This window comes from Struthio camelus, chromosome 8 (assembly GCF_040807025.1).
Source record: "Struthio camelus isolate bStrCam1 chromosome 8, bStrCam1.hap1, whole genome shotgun sequence".
NCBI classification, from domain to species: Eukaryota; Metazoa; Chordata; class Aves; order Struthioniformes; family Struthionidae; genus Struthio; species Struthio camelus.
This window is the reverse complement of record NC_090949.1, coordinates 6180715-6204019: the sequence shown is the minus strand read 5'-3', so window position 1 is coordinate 6204019 and position 23305 is coordinate 6180715. Positions and strand designations below refer to the sequence as shown.

The 23305-nt window shown below is 37.7% G+C and overlaps 2 protein-coding genes across 10 annotated transcripts in view; one reads left to right on the top strand and one right to left on the bottom strand.

The window, feature by feature from the left end:
• The window catches only part of RALGPS2 (Ral GEF with PH domain and SH3 binding motif 2), a 163526-nt gene that overhangs the window by 38497 nt on the left and 101724 nt on the right, over positions 1-23305 (bottom strand). The window lies entirely within an intron of this gene.
• On the top strand, positions 1947-18744 carry ANGPTL1 (angiopoietin like 1). Its single transcript, XM_009672718.2, has 5 exons — positions 1947-2312; positions 8224-9081; positions 14651-14844; positions 17092-17362; positions 18471-18744. Exons 2-5 carry the CDS (start codon positions 8256-8258, stop codon positions 18656-18658), a joined length of 1479 nt encoding a protein of 492 aa, XP_009671013.1. The 5' UTR covers positions 1947-2312; positions 8224-8255; the 3' UTR covers positions 18659-18744.

Below are 23305 nucleotides of genomic sequence, written 5' to 3'. Positions count from 1 at the left end.
GAAGATCTTTCTTGTAAGCTTTTCAAAGTGAATAGAAACTGAGAAAAAACTTAGTTTGCAGCAACATGGGAAATGAGATCCAGGCAAAAAGTGCATTTAGATTGAAATGTGGTATGAACGCTGCAGTTCATCATATTAGCTTAGATTTAGCTCTCCAAGTCCTCTACCTGTTTCTTCCCCTCCCCACCACCACTGTAACCTTACTAGTCTGCCAGGCCTTTGATCACATGGAGAAGAGAGAGGAAAGGTCTCCTCCTTGCATATTACTGCTGTAAGTCACTGCTTATTTTAATTCCGGATTCTATTCATTTCCATTTCCAAAACCTTACCCAAAGTCTGGTCGTTTCTTCTCTCAAATAAATGAGGCACCTCCCAACCAACTTTGCCATTACAAAGGAAAAGCTCTTCTTCCCCTGCATCCTCCACAATACAAAAGCCCTACATGACTGTTAAAATACCCAAACTTAAATAATATTTTGGTAAAACTTAAGCAATCTGGAATTTCTAAAATTATATTTTTCTTACCTCAGGCTTGTATAACCAAAGTCATAACAAGAAGTGTGGCTTTACAGGTGGAAGAATATTAATACAACCTCACTAGAACAGCAGTTGTGTTTGTACAGCACCTAACCAGTAGGTTCTTCAAACCTGAGTTGGGAAACTCTGGGCATCACTCCAAAGTCAACACATACATGCGTGTGTGCGCACACACGCAGAAACAAATTAAAATACTTGTGGCTGAAAGGTGGCATAAAAAAAGTGAACAGAAAGGTATTACACATGACCTGGTATGTTCCTAAATTTCTCAAACTTGTACTCTGCTACAAATAGTTTACTATAAAATAGAAAGGATGATCAGAAACATCAGTTATTCACATTTATATTATAATGCTATCTAAACTGCATAAAGCTATCCTGAGCCTAACTTTGCTAAGCAATGTCCTAACAGGCATTTAAAAAAATCCCAATCCTGCTCAAACTTCCATAGAGAGAAGTAAATCATGCTTATTATTTATAATGAAAGAAATTCATTATGAGCAAGCTCCTGCAATATATGATTTTATAAATCAATGTATTTGTAGGATTATCCTCTGAAGAACTTTAAAATTAGAAGTACCTTTTTTCTTTCAGCTCAAACAAGACCTTTTTTGTAGGCAGCTGTTCTCTAAAATTCATTACTTCATGCTTTCTTATAAAATCTAAAACTATTTAAAAAGACTACAAAGGTAATTCTTCCAAATTTAGTTTGTCTCCTTTGCGAAGGATCTGAGGAGATCAATGAAAACAAAATGGATGTGCTTAAGCCCTGGCTGAATACTGACACAACTAAGAGCAGGATCCTGCATTTCCTTTAAGGTGTGATCTCTGTGACTTCTGCTACTTTTAGCACTAATCCGATGCTATCGAATACTCTGATGCCTAACCAAAACCATCACGCCCAGTTTTAATATTTTCCACATGCATCAGGGCCTTTACGAGCTTAACAACTAGAACTGTTTCTGATTAAGCAAACGGCAAGAACTGAACGCGACATTCGGCTGAACGCTCCCGGAGCCTACAAAAGGTTCATTTTTCCTGTTGTATCCAGTCAGGCTGCCTCTTTTATTCCCAGCAACACACATTGAGTTTTATCAGCCTGAAAGAATCTTTCTTCTAAATGAAGCCCAGCACTGTAATAACTTGAAAGGCATCTTTAGGCACCGTAGTAAAAATGTTTGATTTGTAATTGCCTGCTGAACTCGCGCGCAGGCCGTTGCCACATGGTACCCTCCCTCGGCGGGGCAAACAATCTGCCCTTGTTCCTAACGCCGCGGCCTCCCTACCCCCTCCGCCGCTGGAGGGTCCGGATAGGAAATCCGGAGGAGGAGTTTCTTGGGCTCGCAGTGACATCATCGGGGGGCCGAACGTCTAAGTCCTGTGTATTTGTTTAAAAAAAAAAAAAAACCACACACCCTGTCCAAATGTGATGTATAGGAATCTGGGTCAGCTGTAGCTGCTTAGTGCACTTCTGCGTGTGAGAGTAAAACACTGCAGCTTCAAAAAAAAAACCCATTTCTTTCTCTCTTCTGGAATAAAACATACTGGCATGTTAACTGCTTTGTAAAAATTGTTCAGTTAGCTTGGTTATCGCATGGAGAAACCCAATTCCTCAATACGGCTTGGATTTAACAGAAAAAGACAAAAGCAGCTTTCAACTACAACTGCAGATTAACAGCCCACATCATCAGGTAACGCAAGAAGAACAGGCAAGTCGGCCTCTGGATTTTCCATCTACTACAGAAGCAAAACAGCTGCAAGATTTTTTTTTCTTGGTAAGTTTTAAAGTTATTCTTACTTGAAAGTTTTGTTTTGAACCGTTTGCAAGTTCTACACGCATCTAGCATCTGCACACAACCACGGACAGACCCATCTCTCAGCCCAAGAATGATTTGACAACTAAAATATAAAACTCACTCCTGTGGCATTTGGTAGACTCTGGGAACTCGGAAAGGGTTAAAGAGGACTTGCATAAGAGCAGAAACTAACTCATTTCACTCATAAAGATGAACAAGTTTTAGTTGTTTAGCTGTAAAACCTTCTGCAGATTTTGTGCTATATACAGTTACAGAAAATTAGTACTGCCAGGCGCTTTGCTAAGCACACAATTTGGGTACTGTGAACAGAAAGCGAAATTCTGCTCCCGCCAGAAAGCAAAAGCCCAAATTCCTATCACTTCAGGGAAGCCAGGACTTTGCTCAGAGCACAGACCCAACATTACTAGAACTGGAAAATGGATACCTCAAGTAAAACCACTGCAAAAAATCCCAAGTAAATCAATGCACATCTTTAAAGCGGCAGTTATCACTGTATATCTTTTCAACTAAAAGAGGTGTATTTTATAGGGACTTCTAAGATCAAAATCTTAGGAAGCAGCCCAAGTTGTACAACCAAAAAACCTGCAATCATACCTTGCTTCAGGAAATAAATCTGTTTGTACCACTGACAATTGTGCTGTTGAAAATCCAAGGAAATTACTGTAGAAGACACCAACCCCCTCCTTCAGCAACTTGGGGAAGGACAGGGAAGTTAACTGTACCTTCATTTAGCAGCAGTTTGTTCCTAAATGGATTCATAAAGAGGAACTTCAAAACAATGAGCATTCACTGACGAATTTTTGGTTAAACTGGTTTACATGCCAAACAGTTGCTGTGTTTCATAAACATGAAATGCAACATACAAAGCAACAGTGTACTAAGTGGAAAATAACGTTTTTGTTACAGGTCTTGGGGGGCAGGCAGAAGGGGGGAGGATGCAGTTGCAAGTCAAAGACTAAAAAAACAGAAAGCTTTTTAAAAGCATGAAAAACAAAAAGTACGGATAGAAAACTCAAAATTTAAAACATTTTTCTTCTGTTTGCCTTTCTTCATGCTATATGTGAAATAAAAATACAGTAAATAACGTAGAACAACGACAAAGAATACAAGTTCCACGTTTGCATTAACAAACTCTCAGAATGTCTGGCACAATAAAAGAGAATGAAGGGGTGACACTAAGAGAGAAAGAGTATTACAGAAAGCACGCTTAATTAAAATTTAATGGCTATGGAGCGAAAAAAATCCCCAAAGCAGTCTGGACAAATAGAAAAATTGACCCTTTACAAGATCTTAAGCCTTTTTTTTTTTTTTTTTTTTTTTTAAAACTATCCTTTTGTGCTTCTCTACAAATTACAGAGAATAAATCTAAACAAACAGAACAACAAGAACATTCGAAATCTACTTTGTGTGCTTCGGACACCAGGCTCCACTCGTTCATCATTACCCAAGCTTTTGCTTAGCACTACTTAGAATAATTCTTAAATCTTTCATAAGAGAAAACAGCTGAGTCAATAACTTTAAAGCAATAAAACGTCTATGTGCAAGAATTTAACTCTTTCTCCTTTGCTGTCTTCTAACTTGAGTTCAAATTTTGGAAAGGTAATCTTAAATAAACAGCAGACTATTAATATTACGCTGTTGCCACAAGAAGGATCTGAAGCATGAGCAAAAGACATTTAAATTTTACATGAACTTCAGTCACAGAATGGAAATCCTAAACTTTTCAACTTTTATTGTTTTCACTAATTTTTTTAGTGGTTTTAATTTGTTGTTCCTAACATACTCTATTAACTTGGTCCTTGAAATTTATACATTGATGAATGAAGCAAAACTTCTTATAGCAAACATTTAGAAATTCTCTCTGCATTAAGCATTTGGCAGAGTTACCATTTTAAGAGTGACACATTTTCAATGACTACCTCAAAAGCACCTGAAGATCTTCAGATTTCCTTTCCTAAAAGGAATCAGATTCCTGATAATATCAGGGAATTAGAATTCTGTGGCTCAACACATTATACATCTGACCAACAAACCCCAAATCCATATTATTCCTGGTTTCTAGTCAATATAAATGAAAGCAATTCTCTTATTTTACCGAGGGCAGAGTGATTTGTTGGAAAAAGGCCTGTTTATACAGAGCAAAGTAATTTACAGAAGTACATAGATATCTATTATCAAAAATCCATGTGAACATTTCTCCTGTAGCAGGACTGTATCCCCATTCCAGTATAGCTTCTGATGTCATGGACACAGTTTTAAGGTAAAAAACAGAAAAAGACTATAGTCATTCTGGGCAGAGATGGAGGAATTTATTGGATAATTTTGTTGATTGTACTCGCTTAGACAAACTTTAAGAGAAAATGAAAATCTGCATAACAGCAATAACAAAGCAGATGACCTGCTATCATGTTTATGGATGTCATGGAAGCATCTATATTTTCAGTGTGATCATTTATTTTCTTTAAAAGAAAAGGAAACGAAAAAAGGCTATTTCTCTTGGCTATTTCTCTTCCTGGTGTAGTTTTAAATGCAGGCTTCTCTAAGAGGGCACTGTTAGTATTCATCATTTGACCATACTCCTTTAAGAAATATTCTGGATAAAGACACATACTGAGACCATGGATTAAGATCTGAGACCACCAGATAGAAGTGGTCTTCGTCAGCTCAGGAAGAACAGGATTTTTCTAGTTTGTGCTGAGGGTCTCCAAATCCTACATCTTGGTCAATCCAAGAATCATAGCATTTCAAAAACAACAGAGAGTTTTCTGTTTAGATAGTTAGAGCATGCCACACAGTATTTCTTTGGATAATATACCCCATGCTATAGTAGTTTCTCAGGGACAGTTAAAATATTAAAGCTTTACTATACTCTTAAGTTGGAACTGTGTTTCTTATTGCCAATTAAATAACACTTTTGAAAGCAACAAGTTAGAGTAATTTTGGAAATGGATTTTTTTGCATGAGGACCAGGCTGAAAAGAAACAAGAAAAAAGAAGAGGAGGAATGGTATTAAGCTTGAAGTGGTATTGAAGCCCTACCCACAACTTGGAATATTTTTGACACAACGATTATGAGGTTTATCGTGCTGACATGAGTAGTTCTAAATTTTCTTCCGCAGATGCAATAAAGCATCAGCATGCCAGAATATATGCAATACCATCTCGTCAGAAACACGACTGACGAAACAGAGGGACAAAGAAACGTGGCAGAACCAATCAAGTGAAGCAAGAGTGTATTCCAGTTTCAAAACTGACAGCTCACCCAGAATTAAATACTGCATTTAAGCAGATGCTGTTGCTTTAATTTGTCATGGCCAGCATTCAGGTACTTCACCAGAACCAATGCAAGCAACTCTGTCTAGGCTCACGTGATGACTTTAGACTGCGGCTCTGCCTGAAGTGATCCCTGAACCTCAGCCACTTTACCCCATAGCAACTATGACCCTTATTAACACATAAGCATAAATATTCAAAATGAACATATATAATTCATTAAAAGGAATGTGGAAAGTAGATTGCAGCAGGAGAGCTGATCAGCCAAGGCGCTGCACTGCAGTATACCTGGTTTTGAAAGACTCAGTTTTTGTGTGTTTCAGGAAAAAGTTAGATGTGCTGTTTTCTTCCCCCAGCCATTCAATATCTAAATAAAAATAGTGAATCTTTAAAAGCTACCAGGGATTCATAGGTTATTTTCATAGGTTATTTTGGGGGATACTAAGGAGCTACTATACACTGCGAAAGCAGAAACACTGGAATACTGAACCGTCACTATGGTTTCAACCTTAACGTGCCATGAAGTCACTTGCTCTGCATTTGAAAACACTGGATGTAAAATAGAGAAAAACAGTTTAGAGGACCTGAAGAAGTTTCAAAGTCCAGACAATTAGTTCAACTCCTCTTTGTCAAGTTGAGAACCACACAGACCTGTTCCCTGTATTTTTTAACCATGATTCACGTGAAAATTTCACCTCATGAACTTCCAACTAAGCACTGCTCAAGTGCTTAATATTTCAAATGTTTGAAACTACCAAAGAAAATTATGCAATCAGTTCCAGAAAAGTGATGCTTATTTGTTTTTCATAAAAAGTGTACCTTTAGCAGTCAAATAGTAACAAAACTCCTAAACAAATTGTTTCTAAAAAAAAATTAAGTACTTACCAATATTTACCATCAGCACCTCACACACCAAAATAGTTATTCCATACTAACAATGACATGCACAGAAACAAGTATTTAAATGTAAATACATGTTTAAACTTCTGTGCACTCCTTCTATTTCAGGAGAGTAAGAAATAATTGTTAATGCGTGTTAAGAGTAAATGCCTTTTCTTCCTCCCAGAAGCAGAACTTGCAATACAACTGCCAGCAAAACAAAAGTTATTTTTTAAGACAAGAGCAGAACACTTGACCGAGATTCCCAGACATAACTTCTGATTGCACACAGAACGTGTTTTCAAGATGGTAACCACCACTGCTCTTAATCAAGTCAGAAACTACTAGACTGCCTCTCCTTCTGGGGAACTGCTTCAGCATTGCCAAACGCACTTAGAACTCGAACTTGGCAGGAGCAGTGTGAAAATTATGAACCTTCGCTAGTCCTATTTTATTCAAGGTCTCTGCATAAGGCCTTGTACAACTGCTAGCAGTAGACTGGAAAGACAGATCAAGGGCTGATATAAGAAAGAGGAGAGTGATCTGCTTACAAAGTATAAGGTAAATAGAACATGGAAAATGAGATGATAAACAGCAGTAGTATCCAGGTCAGAAAAAGTTCACAAGTGTTAAAAAAGCAGGTCTTAAAAATATTCTTGGGTTTTTCTCATTGCATTTTAATTCTTTACACAGAATATTAAAAAAAAATCATCTTAGAAAGGTGAATGAAACACTCTAGTATGGTATTTATATTGATATCAACACACCTGATTCTTCAGTGCTATTCGGATTAATGATCTCATAAGAGAGATAAATGAGAAATGAAATCACAAATGGATTAATGTTCTCGTAAAGATATCAGAAAGTAGAGTGACAACGATTAAAAACATTTGTCTCCAAAGTTAGCTAAGTAGGGATAAGTAATGTGATTTGCTCAATATATATTTTCTTCTTTACAAATTTAAGGGCTACTTGAAAATATAATTTTAATCAATATTAAAGACAATTACGTTAGTCTAATCGCCTAACACTAATACCAAAACCAGGTTAGATATGTATTTCATGTTTTTCAAGTTTACCATACATGTGCATGTACATATACATACAGTAAACTTGAAAAATGTATGTATGTGTGCATATTTGCGAAGAGATGTGTATATAGTATGTAACAAAAGTTACGTACATATGCCCATATATAAACCTAAAAAAGGAGCGGAAAGGCCAGTTTAATTCAAATTACTAGCCTTTTAATTTTTATAATTTGGATTTTCTAAATAGACTGTATCAGTCACCTCTCTCTCTACTTTTATTCCATGAAGATATTCTGCAAGAACTGTGCAGGTTTTATAACGTCATGCTTTAGTTACAGTGATTACAGACCTAAGAGGTCAAATTTATAACGGAAGTAAAATACACAACCTGAAAAGGAATGCTGTTTCTGAAAGTTTATTCATTATAAATTCTCTAATATGTCCAATACATAAATTGAGCTTGCTGCTCAAAAAAGAAAGCTATTCTTTGAAACGCTATCTAAGGGAATCTACTCCACATAACAGATTCCAAAGACTTGTCTACGCATATGTAGCATGGCAAACCCCATCAGTTTAGGCAGTTTAGTCTTAGTTACAGCTCCAACGCAAATAAGTGCTTTCCTCCAGAACAGTGCTTGATATGATGAAATCTGAAATTAATTATTTTATCTCCTATCTGTTCAATAGTCTCTTCTGAAATCCATCACACTTGCTTGAAAATGAAGATATTTAAATGGACTTTGGGTGTACTGCTATTCCTCCTGTTGTCTATCGGACGTTGTACAGAACACTCTAAGCTTAATAAAACATCCCAGCGGAGGCACCCTCGCTCAGCAGACAGTGGAGAGGAAGGAAAGAAATGTGGTTACACATTCTTGGTCCCAGAACAAAAAATCACAGGGCCAATTTGTGTGAGTACGAACGGACCAGGTACTGGCAACAGAAAAGATGAAGTGACAAGAATGGACATAGAAAACTTGAAGGATGTGCTGTCCAAGCAAAAGCGGGAGATCGATATATTGCAATTGGTGGTGGATGTGGATGGAAACATTGTGAATGAAGTCAAATTACTGAGGAAAGAAAGTCGTAATATGAACTCTCGGGTCACTCAACTCTACATGCAACTCTTGCATGAGATAATTCGAAAGCGTGATAACTCACTTGAGCTTTCCCAACTGGAAAACAAAGTCCTTAATGTTACAACAGAAATGTTGAAGATAGCAACAAAATACAAAGAGCTTGAAGTAAAATACGCAGCACTAACTGATCTTGTAAATAACCAGTCTGTGACCATCTCTCTATTGGAAGAGCAGTGCTTGAGAATCTTCTCCCGACAGGACACCCACGGGTCTCCACCTCTCGTTCAAGTGGTGCCACAGCACATTCCCAACAGTCAGTCGTACCCTCCCGTTCTTTTGGGAGGTAATGAGATACAGCGAGATCCAGGTTATCCTAGAGACAGAGATGTAAGACCACCACCTGATCCAGCTACTTCTCCGACAAAAAGTCCTTTCAGAGTTCCACCACTAGCTTTAATTAATGAAGGTGAGTTACCTATCACTGCTTATCTAAGCTGAAATTTATTTCAGAGAAAAACTGTCTCGACTACGTAACTAGAAAGAAGAACAAAACTATCTGGCACAGCTAGTCCTTTCCCTTGATTTTGATTTTCTCCCCCTTGTCCCTCAAAAGCAAGCATTAGGTTTAGGTTTGCCAAATTGTCTAATTCTTAAGCTATTGTTGCATAGGATGAATTTGAGGAAATAGCTGATACTCAGGAATTCAATCCAAAGAATTTATAACTTTCATTCACAAGTTACTGTTTTTCTGTATATTATTATAACTTCAACAGCTGAGTTGGAGTTATGGGAATGAAAACTCAGTTTTAGCATATACTTTCACTTATTTACCACTGTGTCTTTGAAGATGCCTATTAGCTATAGGCTACAGTATTTAGCAACGGTGAATGCAAGGGAGACTAATTCATCTTAAATAACTGAAATTTTTAATAGTTGCCCTTGATAGCTACATATGTACAGAATTCATGTTAGAAGGATCATAATCTTACTCTAAACTGCTTTAAAATCAAAAACTAAAGCCACCAACACAATGCTGCCATGACTCAGTTTTTTAATTGTTTGGTTGAAATACTCAAGAGAGCAAGGTAAGTTTAAATGGGTGATTCAGCGATGACTGATCCAATTAGATGCATCCACCTTCGAAAATTTAAAATGAGTAACCACATTCTCAGTAATTTGATATCAGTAGGGGAAGTCAAGTCAAATTAATACCATAAATATTATGAAAATATGTTCAGGAGACTATATCACATTCTCACAAGTTGTGCTCTTCAGGTCATTGCATAGATTCATTTAGCACTAGAAATAAAACTAGTGACCAGGAGAAAATTAACTTCTTTCTAAGTTAAACTCCCTGATAGGATACCTGGATGCTATCGTGTTCTCAGGTTCTTAAAAGCTTGACGGAATTATAACCCGTTTTTCTGAATCCTTAAGTTTATCATATTTTTCTCATACGCATACTTTTCAAGTAATCATCTCTGCTCTTGCTTTTGTTAAAAAAAGGCTTTGGCTAAGTAAACTATTTTTCAAATTGCCTTTAGTCATAGTTGGAGATGAAGACAGACTTTGTGACTCTTTTACAACGTTACAAACAACTAGTTGCTGATGTAAAGAGCAACTATTTTTATTCACGGTCTGCCAAAAATTCAGGCACAAGCCCAACTAAAATGCCAGATGTCAGGAGAATTTAGATCACACATCATGACACAAAGGAAACTGCTGAAGTAAAAGCACTATGTTAATGTCTGGTCAGACAGCAAAAATACGATTCTAAAAAACAGCGATTTCCTGTTTCCCAGGAAACCCATTCTTCAGAGTTTTTTTTAAATAAGTCTTTTTCTCTCTTCATATGCGCTTGCGGTACATACAGCGAAGCAACAGCACTACATACTTGCCTCTAAAGTGCCCATCACAGTTTTCACTCCCTCCTCCCCCCATCCTTTAGAAGTTCAGACTTTGCATCCATATTGCAAGGAAACAAAGGAATCTCAGGCAATTTTAAATATTAATAGAGGAAGCTGAATATTGTTAAGTCCTGAATTTTAGTAAGTGTGCTTTTTGCAGTGCCTTCAGAAAATGAGGGTCGAGAATTACTGCAGCTGGCAGAGCAATCATTAAAACAAACAAGTTATCATAAATTGCAAGACAATGCCTAGCTGTTATCTCTGAGATTTGAAATTAAGATAAACATGTTTAATGGAACATAGAAGTGAAATGGTCTATGCTATTGAAAAATGAAGTTTCCAGTTAAAGATAATGACTATTTATAAAGATGCCAAACAACATCAATAAAAAAATCAAACAGATAATCAGATCTTTGGCAATCTTGTTTCTAATAAGGACGGTGACAGAACAAACAATTGGATCAACAATTCAGAGTACTTCTCCTACCATATTTGAAGAAATTTTACCTTACAAATACTTGCACGCACCAGAAGTCTACCGAAGGGTCAACACGCATCTTGAAATTGTGAGTTGGGAGTAAACTTCAAAATATAGGAGGAAAAGAAGGATGAAGTCTTGTTTTAGAAAAAGTATTTTGTTGAATTTGCATAAAAGTTGCTCTAAACACTGAGGAAAAAGCACGCCTGTGAATCTAAATCACTGGAATAACAGGCAGTGTACCAAAATTTTAGTGCCACTATGTTGCAAAACGTAACTATAGGTAAAAAGGGGTCCGTGAAAATTCCACACAAGGAACCTATTCTGTTGCTGGTATATCTCAGCTAACAATGTGCTTCTTTTTAATGCCCAGGTTTATTTTGGAATTTTCCTTTACTGCTGCCCAAAAAAATCCTGCCTATGAAGCTTAAAGTTAACAAGCCTGGTTTCTATACCATCTGCCTAAGATAATCTTTGGAATCTTGAATTAGGATTCAATCATTATTTTACTAAGCTTCTAACTTCAAATATTTCATTACTTTTCCTCTCTGCTAATCTAGTTTATGGTAAAATACGATGTGTACCAAATCATTAGAGGCATAACAATTTTATAAGTGAAATAGTTAACAGATTATCTTCGCAAAGAACCCCTAACTTCCAACTCATTAAAAACCAAAAAGCCACTTCTGCCTCAGGGTCTTAGTGCACAGACAGGGTCTCAGTGCACAGATTAGACATGCATTCGAGATACCTGTTCCTTACATAGTTAACAAAGTTGTTAAGTCGGACCATGTTTAGTTCACTTTTAGATTAAAAAAATCTTAAAGTCATTATAAATTTGGTCCTGAAACACTAATGAAGATAAGTAGTTCTGCAAAGACTCATAAAAGAGCCACGAGTATTAATACTGTTGTCCTTGTGATTATGTCAGCGTTTAACTCGAGTAACTGAGCAGAATTAAGGAATGGCTGGGGGAGGAGGGGGGGGGGGGGGGGAATACACAACCGCATTCCTGTATCACTTTCTCAGTCTTTTGAAGGCTCGCACAGAAATCTGCCAGGTCGCTTCCTGGGCTGTTATTGTGCAGGCAGGCAGGCAGCGCACTGGTGTGCGCGCTCGCTTGGCGCACACTGATCCTCTGTGGGCTGATAACTCTCCAGTGCACCCTCTCAACTTGGAAACCTGGGACATGACATAAAAGCCACGCTTTCTGATAATACTGCATTTACATATACTCACACAGCAACTACACAAACATTACATATATAATTATAATTTAAATAGGAAAATTACACGGATGTTAAATTCTTTATATTAGCCAGAGAGCGTCCACTCACACCAACATTGTGGGGAGCCTTTCGCAACTGTCAGCGTTTCCCATGAACAAGAATAAAAAGTGGATCAGTTCTTATACCATGAACTTAATACAATGTAATGTAGCAAAAAACTTGCTTTTCAAAAAAAGACTTAAGACTATAAATCAAAAGTAAGAAGAATAAGGAAATCCATCCAATCCCAACTTATGTTCAGCACATAAACAAATCTGAGCATCAAAAAAGCAGACAAGTTACATCCTGTGACCTTAAGGCCAGCTGAATTTTAGAAGTGATCAAAATTAGTTACATAAACGGACTAGTACAATTTTGTCTGCCTCAAAAGCTACTTTAAAATCACTCCAACATCTGCTTGGGTCTCTCTCAAGGAGAAGCAAGTCCACAATTCCTCCTCCAGAGGAAATCATCTGAAATAATGTACAGCAGATCTATTGAGCTAATCTTAATATTCAACATAAAAAAAATTACTTGTCTATTTTCATTCTTTCGAATGCCATAACTACTTTACAATAATACTTCTAGACTGACCCCTCTCTTTAGTTACACAGCATTCAAATTTACTTCAGGTAGCACATGAAAAGAAAATGAGAACTAAGCCCAAGGAACTATGTATTCACTGTATAAGCTCAGCAACGTGGACAGTCTGCATGGAAATTTTAATTATAAACATGAGAAAATGCACTCGTAAACCAAAACTACCATATTGCTTTCCAAAGTTATTATTCCATGCTTGCTTGCACTGCAAGAATGACAAAAAACAACAAATATTGACAGTATAATACACAGCAGTGCTTACAACTGTCTCGGCTCAGTGTCGGCAGCGTTCCCGGCAGCGCTGCCACGGCCGGGTCTGCGTGGCCATCCTCACGAGGGACACAAGCTTTTTTCACTCTAATGTGAGGTCTTCTAAGGATTTCATGTTAGTTACAGATTTAGGCAACTAGCAAGCACTCCCTCAAAACCTAAAAAAAAGCAAATTGCTAGTCGCTCTTCTCACTGAACCTCAATCCGTGATGAAGGTCACTTTCACTTGACCTCTACTTTAATTAAAGAAGAATCACAGCTGTCATTATGCTTCCCTGCACATTAGCTTCTCTTGTGACCGATAAAGAGTTTTCTCTACACTTTCAAGCAGGTTTAAGAAAATCAGCCTTCAAACGCGTTACACAGTAGGTAATTATTTTCAGATTCAGTGAGTTTGTGTTTTCAAATATATTCAGGGCATCCACCACTAGCAAGCCATCAGAACACACCCTGCTCTTCGTTGCTAAATTACTGATCTCCAGTCAACTGCTTACAATCAACAGAAGTAAGGATAGCTGGTATAAAATCTGTTCTGAAAGGTAGAAAATAAATCAAAAATTTGAAGGGCAGACAAAGCAAACCCAAGATTTTGGGGGTACCAAAGCTGCACGCTTCTCACAGAGCACCTAGACGCTCTTCTGTAAATAGAAAGACAATTTGTGCAGCCAGTATGCATAGGGTCCGAAACAGAACTTCCACGCCGTGCCGTCAGCAGCGGCGGCAGCGTTCCTGCTGAACTGCAGCCCTGAAAGGCAGCAAGTGAGCCCTATCAGCGGCTCAGAAGTACCTTCTCCACTGCTTACATATTTTCTTCACTAGTAGCCATGCACACACATCACACAAGGACCGCACATGAAACTATTATAAAGATTCCTATCTACAGTTAACAGGCTGGCCCAGGAAATGGGGACGTACATGACAGCAAAGAAGTTATGCAGCATAAAAAATATCCTATTTCACTAAATTCCATATCTGCAGACTTTGACAGTAAACATTTCCTGCAGAAGCTCTCCATCTGAAACAGTGCATGCATTCAGATGTGTGGAGGTTTGGTTTGGGGGTTCTGTTCAATTTTTTTTTTTTTTTTTTTTTAAGCTTCAACCAATTTCAAAGGGAAGCACTAGGGTAATGAAGCAATTTCACATCAAACCTTTGTTAAAGTGGTACAGAAGAGAAATAGTTAATGAAAATCGTAATGTACTTGAATATCAAAACTCAGAGCATGCATCTTTGACACAGTATATATATTAACACTTAGATAAGTCAAGTGTCTTATCTATTTAGCAAACTGATTTTTTTTGGTAAAAAAATATAAACAATATGGATATATTTTTAATGTCTAAGTACACAACTAATCTAAGACAATAGCATTTTATATTGTTTTCCACGGTACTTTTAACTTATTATTTGCTTTCCATTACCTCCAAGTCTTTCACTAACGCACGATATTCTTGAACAATTTGTGTACTGCACAGCCAAGCTTGAAAGCTTACAGTATCTCTTTTTGAAAAGGTCCATTCAAAGACTGTCAACAAGCCAAAGAAGCTGGGTACTCCAACAGCGGGATTTATATGATCAAACCTGAAAATAGCAATGAACCAATGCAGTTATGGTGTGAGAACAGCTTGGACCCTGGAGGATGGGCAGTTATTCAGAAGAGGACAGATGGATCTGTCAACTTTTTCAGAAACTGGGACAGTTACAAGGTAAATTTTGGAATTCAGAAAATCAGCAGCTTCATTTTGGTAGGGCAGTGGTTACATCATATCTACTGCAATGCAATCAAGAGGGTGCTAACATTTCCAATGTAGTTGTTCATTGCAAATGTTTGCACTGCAGGGTAAATACTGAAGTGCTGGAAATAAAGGGTTAGTTGCTTAAGTTAGACAATTAAAATGAATCGCGCAGAACAAAAATATATAATCAACAAGAGCAGCCATCCCTCAGAGGCAAACATATTTCAGCAGGAACATCATATTTCACTCAAATGCATTACTTTGCTTTAATTAACTTGTTCTGAAGTATTCTGTATTCGTAACGTGTCACATAATTGTGGAGAAATGTCATGCTAGACAGTCACTGGGAAGTCACCTATTACAAAGACCTAAACATATGATTTCTATCGACACACTGAGAGGTACAATACAGTACTTGAAAAGCCGAATCGTCTCTGCTATGAATAAGTAGCCGCAGCCAGTGGAATTATTCATTGGAGCACAACAACAGATGTGCAGGATCAGGGCCTCAACTTAAGACTGTTCTTAATAATGAATTAAGGGAAATCACTTCCACTTTTGGAATTAACTTTGAAATCTCTGAAGATACAGGGCTGGTAAAAAGAAACATTCTTGTGCATGTATCCTGAGCTCAGCCCAGCTCTCCTTTCTACAGTTTAAATCGCTTTCAGGCCTTTATAGACCTTTCGGACAACAAAACTAGCAGGTACAATGTCCAAGGCAACAACTGCATGCTGCTTTGGAGTAATTACGTGCTAGGCAGGAAATGTGAAAAAAAAATCAGTTTTTTTCTTTTCATATAGTAGCCATGTTTTGACTTCACACATATAGGACACATTTTTTCTCCTCTGATGCTGTGATCACTTTAAATGCATTCACAGTTGCAATGTGCTTTGTAACCGAAGAGAGAACTGAACTACGTTTAACTCAATCAGTAATCTAAAAATATCATATATACAAAGGAAACGACAAGGATTATTACGAGGATTTTCACTTTTACATTCTTGGTATTTCTCATTCAAAGGTTATCCTTAGTAACTGTTCAAAATCTTTACTTCTCTCTCGCTCTTTTTTTTTTTTAAAAAAAAGTACAAACTCACTTATGTGATAAAGTAGAGTCGAAAGTTCACAGGTGTTGCCTCACGTCAGGTACCCAAGTCACTCTCAGAAGCGCACCTTTAAGCCAACTGAAGGCTGCATCACAGACCAAAGGGGTGGCCTACTCCTTTCGCCCTTGCCCACCTCTCTCCTTGTTTGCTGCTCTGGGTGGCTGCCCAGCTACAGCATTGATGCAAAGGAAGCATTGCAAATGTGGCCAGGAGCCAGGAGAAAAGCAACACTACCATTTTTGGCAGCCGCACAGCCCTAGATCAGCTTAAGCCACTCGTGAAGTCGCAGCTTGAGTTAGGAGCCTAGAATGTTTATTTACTGGAAAGGGAAACCTCCCCAGAAAGGGATTCAGTGCAGGAAATTAACTGTAGGTCCTGCATAATCAATGGCCAGAGGAGGAGGGTAGGAAGACCTCAAAAACGACAAAGCCTAATAGATACCACTTATGTTAGGCGATGTAAATACCTACTTTGGCTGTAACGCCAAACATTAACAGTCGTCTTTCCTCAGGGACAAGAGACAGTTAAGCATAAAATACCACTTCATAGTTACCATACTGGTAGTCCATGATTCAACATGAAAAATGCCTTTAGATTTCACTTCTAATAAATCTAGTCAAAACTACAGACAAGTTTCCTGATTCAATCTATAGTTAAAAACAGCAGCAACATTTGGTATACAACAGGCAACAAAAAGCTATTCACCTTAAACACCAAGATTGTTAATCTGTTAATACCTTTTCCACGCTAAACCATGCCCCCTTGTATTTCATACATTCTTGCAGCTCCCCTTTAGTGTACTATGAGAAATATTGTTTCAGCTCCCCTATGCTCTCTGCTTTAAAAAGGAGAGGACACAGAAAACGGACGCAGGCCTTTTTTGCTGCCTTTACTGATGCTGGTAGTACCTTATCCTGCAAGCAGTCCTACTGAGTAAATGGCTAAGAGCAGCAGAATAAGAGCATTTAAATGCATGGATTGAGCAGTCATTCAGAAGCTTAAAAGACTTCCAGTGCCCAGGTTCTCCTGGTTTATAAAACTCCTGCTGAGAAGTGTTTTGACAAACAAGACAGACTAAGCTAACATCACTTTCTTTTCTTTTGAACAGAAAGGATTTGGAAACATTGATGGAGAGTACTGGCTGGGACTAGAAAATATTTACATGCTTACCAATCAGGATAATTACAGGCTATTGATTGAACTGGAAGACTGGAGCAATAAGAAAGTCTATGCAGAATACAGCAGTTTCCGCCTGGAGCCCGAGAGTGAATTCTACAGGCTGCGCTTAGGAACGTACCAGGGAAACGCAGGCGATTCCATGATATGGCACAACGGAAAACAATTTACAACACTGGACAGAGACAGGGATATGTATACAGGTAAGGACGCTATCAGGGAGGCAAAAAGTGAACACAGCAGATACCAGTTCTTTAATAAAAAAATACAGTAAACAAATCATGGTAAATTCTGATAAAAGTAGTTCTACTGAAAGACGTTTCAAACAGATAACGATAAAAATCTCATTGACAAGGCCCCCTGCAAGCCACTGCACAGCCCAGAAATTCAAATTCTATTGCCTTCATTGCAGGCGCACTTGAGTAAACTTTATATTTCGTTAAATCCCATCCTTATCACTTGCACGTGATCCTCTGTGGTCAGAGCACCCTTCCAGGTGCTCTGACCACATAACAGAAATCACCATTGACTAAAACTTCTGAACAGCATGGAAGGAATTTCAGTTGTGTGCAGGTTTAGTTAGGTACCAATACTTGAAAAAGGGGCAGATCTTTCCTTTGTTTCCTTCTCCTTAAGGGACACGTCACCTAGAAGGGACATTCTGACCAACACAGTTGTAACGATACTTAGAATATCAAAGACTGCAGTAACAAGGAGTTAAGAGACTTTTTTTTTTTTTCATTCTACTTTCTCCAGCCTCTCTCTCAAAATCTTAGAGCAAAATAAAAATTGGAGAGCATAATTAAACTGCACTAGGAGTTTTCCCCCTTGCTTTCTCAGCTGTCAATAACCATAAACACAAATCTTAAATTCTTAAACAAGCCTATAACAATAAACACACAAATTACACGGAAGTCTTTGCAGAACTGCGGCCCCGAGTGCTATTTGGGACTGTATCCAGTGACATAACTTCCGCTGAAGTATTTCTAAACGGTGCACAATCTGAGTTCCTTGACTGCCAGCACATGGACAAGTACTGCTGGTAGTGTGAGCAGAGTTCACCTCCTTAGTTTTCAGCTGTCACACTAAGTCTGTAGTAAAAAAGGAACACTAGGCACATCTGTGTTAATGATCTCCCTTGCAGGCAATGATTATTACAGAATATATAATTTAGGTATGAGCAGCAATATGAGCACAAGATCCAAAGCGCTTCCGATCTCCCTCCAAGAGTAACACAGACCATGAAAGAGAGAACCTGCGTTGCGTCTCCCCTTAAATGTTGAGCTTTACCCACTTCTTTCTGTTCCACAGGAAACTGCGCTCACTTTCACAAAGGCGGTTGGTGGTACAACGCGTGTGCGCATTCTAACCTCAACGGAGTGTGGTACAGAGGAGGCCACTACAGAAGCAAGTATCAGGACGGAATTTTTTGGGCTGAGTACCGGGGAGGTTCCTACTCCCTGAAAGCAGTTCAAATGATGATCAGACCTATAGACTGAGGAGAAAAATCCCACAGTGCTCAAACGATCAAATATAAACTTCAAGTGCTCGAGGTCCAGAAAAATAAAATACTACACTTAAATCACTGTTTTGCACAATCTGCCCCTGCAAAAGTGCAAGGTCTACAGTTGTTCGTCTTTTTTCTCTTGTTGTGTTTCCCTTCCCTGTTTTTAAACCTTTTTCTACTGTGAGAGATGGTATTTTTAAAATATACAGATTCAAATAATTCACAAAAGCAGGTGTTTGCATTTGCAATGCATATTTATCTTTGTTGAAGTCCAATATACATTATAAACTGTCATTAAAGCTGGTAAAAAATTACAGATATGACAAGCTATAAGCTTTTTCATTTAAAAAGACTGTTTTTCCAGGTCAACTCAACCCTTAACTATAAATACATGAAATGACATTGTCTTGCCTTAATGTGAAAATTGATTACTTATTTAACAATTCATTTTAAAATTGCTGGTGTTACTTTCAACGAAAATCTCACGTTACGTTACTGTTTAAGATTTAAGCTCCAAGAAGCTAGACAAAAAATTGAAGACGTTCTAGCTTTGCCAGCAGAGAGATATCTTGCAACAAGTAATTCTTTCAAAATGAAGTGATGAATTAAACACAAAATACACAATTTCTTAAAGGTGTAGAGAATTCCTTAAGATCTGCACATCCTACCGTTCGTAAAACGCTTTGGTAAAGTGTTCCTAACATAAAGATAACTGTAGAAAATTGTTGATAAACTCTAGAAGAGCAAATTGCTCAGTGCTTATTTCTCTACTTCTTACCTTCATGTTCAAAACATACAGCATTCTATTTAAGCAAAAATATTTCTTGACGCATTGAACTCAGATGGCAAAAAAGTCCTGACCATAAGACCAGGACTTACCATTTGGAGATCCCTCCCCTGCTCCAAATGAGGAGCGATGAATTCTGAACAAGTTTCAGATGTACTAATTTAAAGGATCAAGTCCCTGAATATTCATAAAATGAACTTTTCCTCCAACACAGCTTTATAGTGACAGAGTAAAACGTCCAGATTAGGAATTAGCTGAGGGTCTCCCTGTTACCCCAAACTTGGACTGTTCTCATGATATACACATTTCCTTTCTCCTACAAACTTAATCCTTAAAACTTACCTTACCTACATGTTAAAAAAAATCCTCAACCACCTTCCAGAATTAGTATCAAGACAAAAAACGTAAAGTATAACAAAGAGGCAAAATGAAAAAGAAAGATTCAATTCATACATATGCAAGTTCTGTAGTGTTTCTCATTTAAAAAAACAAAACAGTTTCCCTCTTATCAGTTAGGGTTTCTAAAAAATTAGTGTAGCTTGCTGTCATAACAGCAGTCACAGGTTTCCTTTTTCAAAGGGACAGGTATACAACTCTCATTCTCTAGATTAAATTTTTGACCTTCTGGGTATGTTTTCTGCAGGGATTAATGTGTAATTTAAGAAATTAATTAGAAAGTAAACGTCCAACTTTTAAGTAATGCCATAAAAGATACTACATTGAAACAAGATGCTTTATAATTTGAAACACAACAAAACGTTCACTTTAAGCAGAGTCTCTGAAACTACATCTGTCTTCCTAGTCTATAAAATTATTTAATAATTGTACTTAGTCATACAGTTTAATCTTTTATTCTGATATTACAAGAAAATTAAATACATAGTTTTGAACTGTAGTTAGTATTTGTTTGGCATTTCATACGCTGCTTCAGGATTTTATGGAGCTTTGGTCCCATTTAACTTAAGAAGCCCTAATAGCTAATCAAAAGAAAAATCAAGTGCTATTGTTATGCCTAAACGAACCGATACTGACAGCCAAGAAACCATTATTGCTAATTCAAGAGCAAGAACAACATTTTGTTTTCAAAACGCCTTCTTTGGACCAGATAAAGCTTCACTGATAATATAAGGCTGCAAAGGTTGTAGTTAAATCTTTGGTCAATGAGGTCACAGGCAACATATTTCAACGCGTAGGAGGTAGAGAGGGATTTTGACCAAATTTTGACCCAGCATATTCCACTCCCAGATTCCAAGGATTTTAACTGAAACAAAAGCTTAAGATTACAACACTGAAATTGTTCTTCCTTCAGATAATCCACAGCCTGTTCTTTCTTCTATGGCAGTCAGATAAAAGAGCAGTTCAGGTAACTTTAAAAGCTAAAAAATATCTTCTGGAGTGCTCCTTTAAGAAATTTTTTTTTTTTTTTGACAACTTCCACTTTTTTCAACCTACAGATTTCCTCTCCTTGGAGGAGAGCTTACTTTTCCACTAAAATCTACTTCTGCTACAAAAACAGTGTTTTATTCAAACAGTCAGTGAACAATATTTTCTGCAAACCCCTGAAACAAGTGAAATTAGCTTTCACTTAGCCTTTAAATTATGTTATATATTTGACCTCTAAAACAGGCCAGTCTCACCCAGCTTAAAGTTGCAGGATGAAACTATCCTAACGTTATTACAAAGCGTATGTAGTAAGCTCAGGCTGCACAAATGCCGTGTTCTGCAAGGAAAGAACTCATTTTAAGTTGCCAGTCTATGATTACGAGGAGTGACAGAGTAGCACCTCTTACTGAAGGACGGTCCAGACTATGTATGGTAATTTATTATTTTCAAATGCTTATACTCTTCCAATGTTTAACCTTTGGGTTGAGTTTTCTAATGACTTCAAAACTTCAAAGTTCTGTCTCATACTTTTCTGAAGAATTTTTCAAAAGAGGCTCCAGCATCTCTCAAATTTATCGCCTCCGAAATTCAGAGGCAGTCTTTGCGTCAGGATATAGCTTTCATCGTTCCTGTGCTATCAATCCAAATTTAGCCAAAATTCCCTTGAAAGCGTTTAATCTGTACCAAGATCTGAAACACAGTTTGCACAAATATTTTCAAAGTCTGCTTGCAAGAGTTATCACTGAAGTAGCTGAGTATTCAACAGATGAATGTTTTAATAACCTGTCTTTAGCTTTCCCATTTTTGGATATAACTCCTGAAAGACAGATGTAAGAAACTGTATATCACAAGACAGTACTCCTTAGTTAAAGTAAAAATCGTACTTATAGAGATATGGCTCAATTGTTTCATTGTGCTATCCAAAATTTGTCAGAACTCCATTATCAGTCAGAAAGGTTTTTCACTCTGTGACAAAGCATAATTCACATTCACACATACATTTTCCATTTGCTTTGGCTATTTTAGTTGGCCAGGTGATGCAACATGGATGACTTGCCCCAGATCAAGTAATGCAGGCCTAAGGCTGAACATCTGCATTGGTGTCACCCAGCTCTTCGCATTCATGTTTAATTTTGAGTCCATACTGATGATGTGTTTCTCTTCCTTGCATTTCTGTAACTCTGGAATCACAATCTTCTTGCTGCAAGGAACTGAAGTATCCTGTTGGCATTTTTCCCTACTTAAATGTGGAAGGACATCTTTATCTTATCCACAGCAAAGGAGTTGTGTACGTAGTAAGACTACAATCACTACCTTCAGTGGCTCAGAGTGCATTTCGGTGGCAAAGATAATAGGGGAAAAAAAAGCAGCATTTAGGCTTTCTCTTATAGCCCTAAGACAATCAAGGAAAACTCCACGCTCGTGTTAGATATCTGATTGCATGATGCAAGTCTAGTCACCTCTGAAGGGTAAACAAGCACTCATCCTGGAAATCACAGCTGAAATCCCTTTATATGCGACTCTGACCTTCCAAGCAAGGTCCGTCACAAGCAGTGCCAGCATTGCTCTGGAGGGCCGTCGCAACAGCAAACGTTACTCTGTGGAAGGCTGGATTCTCTGTGTTCTTCTACAAAGAATTTAGGAGAATGAATGGTAACTTTAGGTTCTCTGCATCACCACAGAAAAGAGAGCTTTCCCCCACCCCCCCCAACCCCTTCTCTCTTTTCCATGAAGGAGTGGACCTCATGGTGAATCCCCTTCCTCAGCCCATGCCATTAGTAGACTCTCAGATAGCCAACTTGCAAGGAGCAGCACCATTCCTACGGATAACTCCAATAGTGGATGTAAGAGCAGAAAAACAACCTTTCAGGAATTACAACCTACAACTAGAAAGCTTAACACACTAAGTAAAATAAGTAACTGAAGTTACTTCTACTGAAAGAATGGTATGGAACAGAAGAAATTCCTTGGAAGGACATTTCAGCAATATTCTTGCAAATCTACTCAGGTCTTACTAGAGATTAAAGCTTTGGTCAAATGAGAAAAGTTAGTCATGGTAAGTCTGGCTGGAAGATTGGCCGACGAGTCTAAGATTGCAAGATAACGTTCTCTTCTTGTTGCGTATTTAAATCCTATAAAATTAATTTTATGGAGACTGCACTAGAGAATGTTTACTATTCCTTTGGAAAATAAAATAAATAAGAACTTGAGGACATTCTTCAGGTCATTAATAAGAATTCATGCTGTATGAAACTATGTAACAAAGCATTCTTTAACGAGGACTGTTGCCAGCAAAGAAACACCACACCATCCCCCTCCTAAGCAGGAAGGGAACATACATTTGGCAAAAAAAAACAAAAAAAAAAACCAAAAACATCCCACCAAACAAACCAAACCCACACATGTTAAGTCAAGCTGAAAGCTTGACAACAGAAGTTAGACAAGAAGTTGCTATTGTATTTAAGGGGA

Bases quoted from the DNA above. Each gene is read 5' to 3' on its own strand.
- ANGPTL1 (XM_009672718.2), top strand. From the start codon at position 8,256: ATGAAGATATTTAAATGGACTTTGGGTGTACTGCTATTCCTCCTGTTG. The intron at 14,845-17,091 runs GTAAATTTTGGA...TCTTTTGAACAG, and splicing joins GAAACTGGGACAGTTACAAG to AAAGGATTTGGAAACATTGA. The intron at 17,363-18,470 runs GTAAGGACGCTA...TCTGTTCCACAG, and splicing joins AGACAGGGATATGTATACAG to GAAACTGCGCTCACTTTCAC.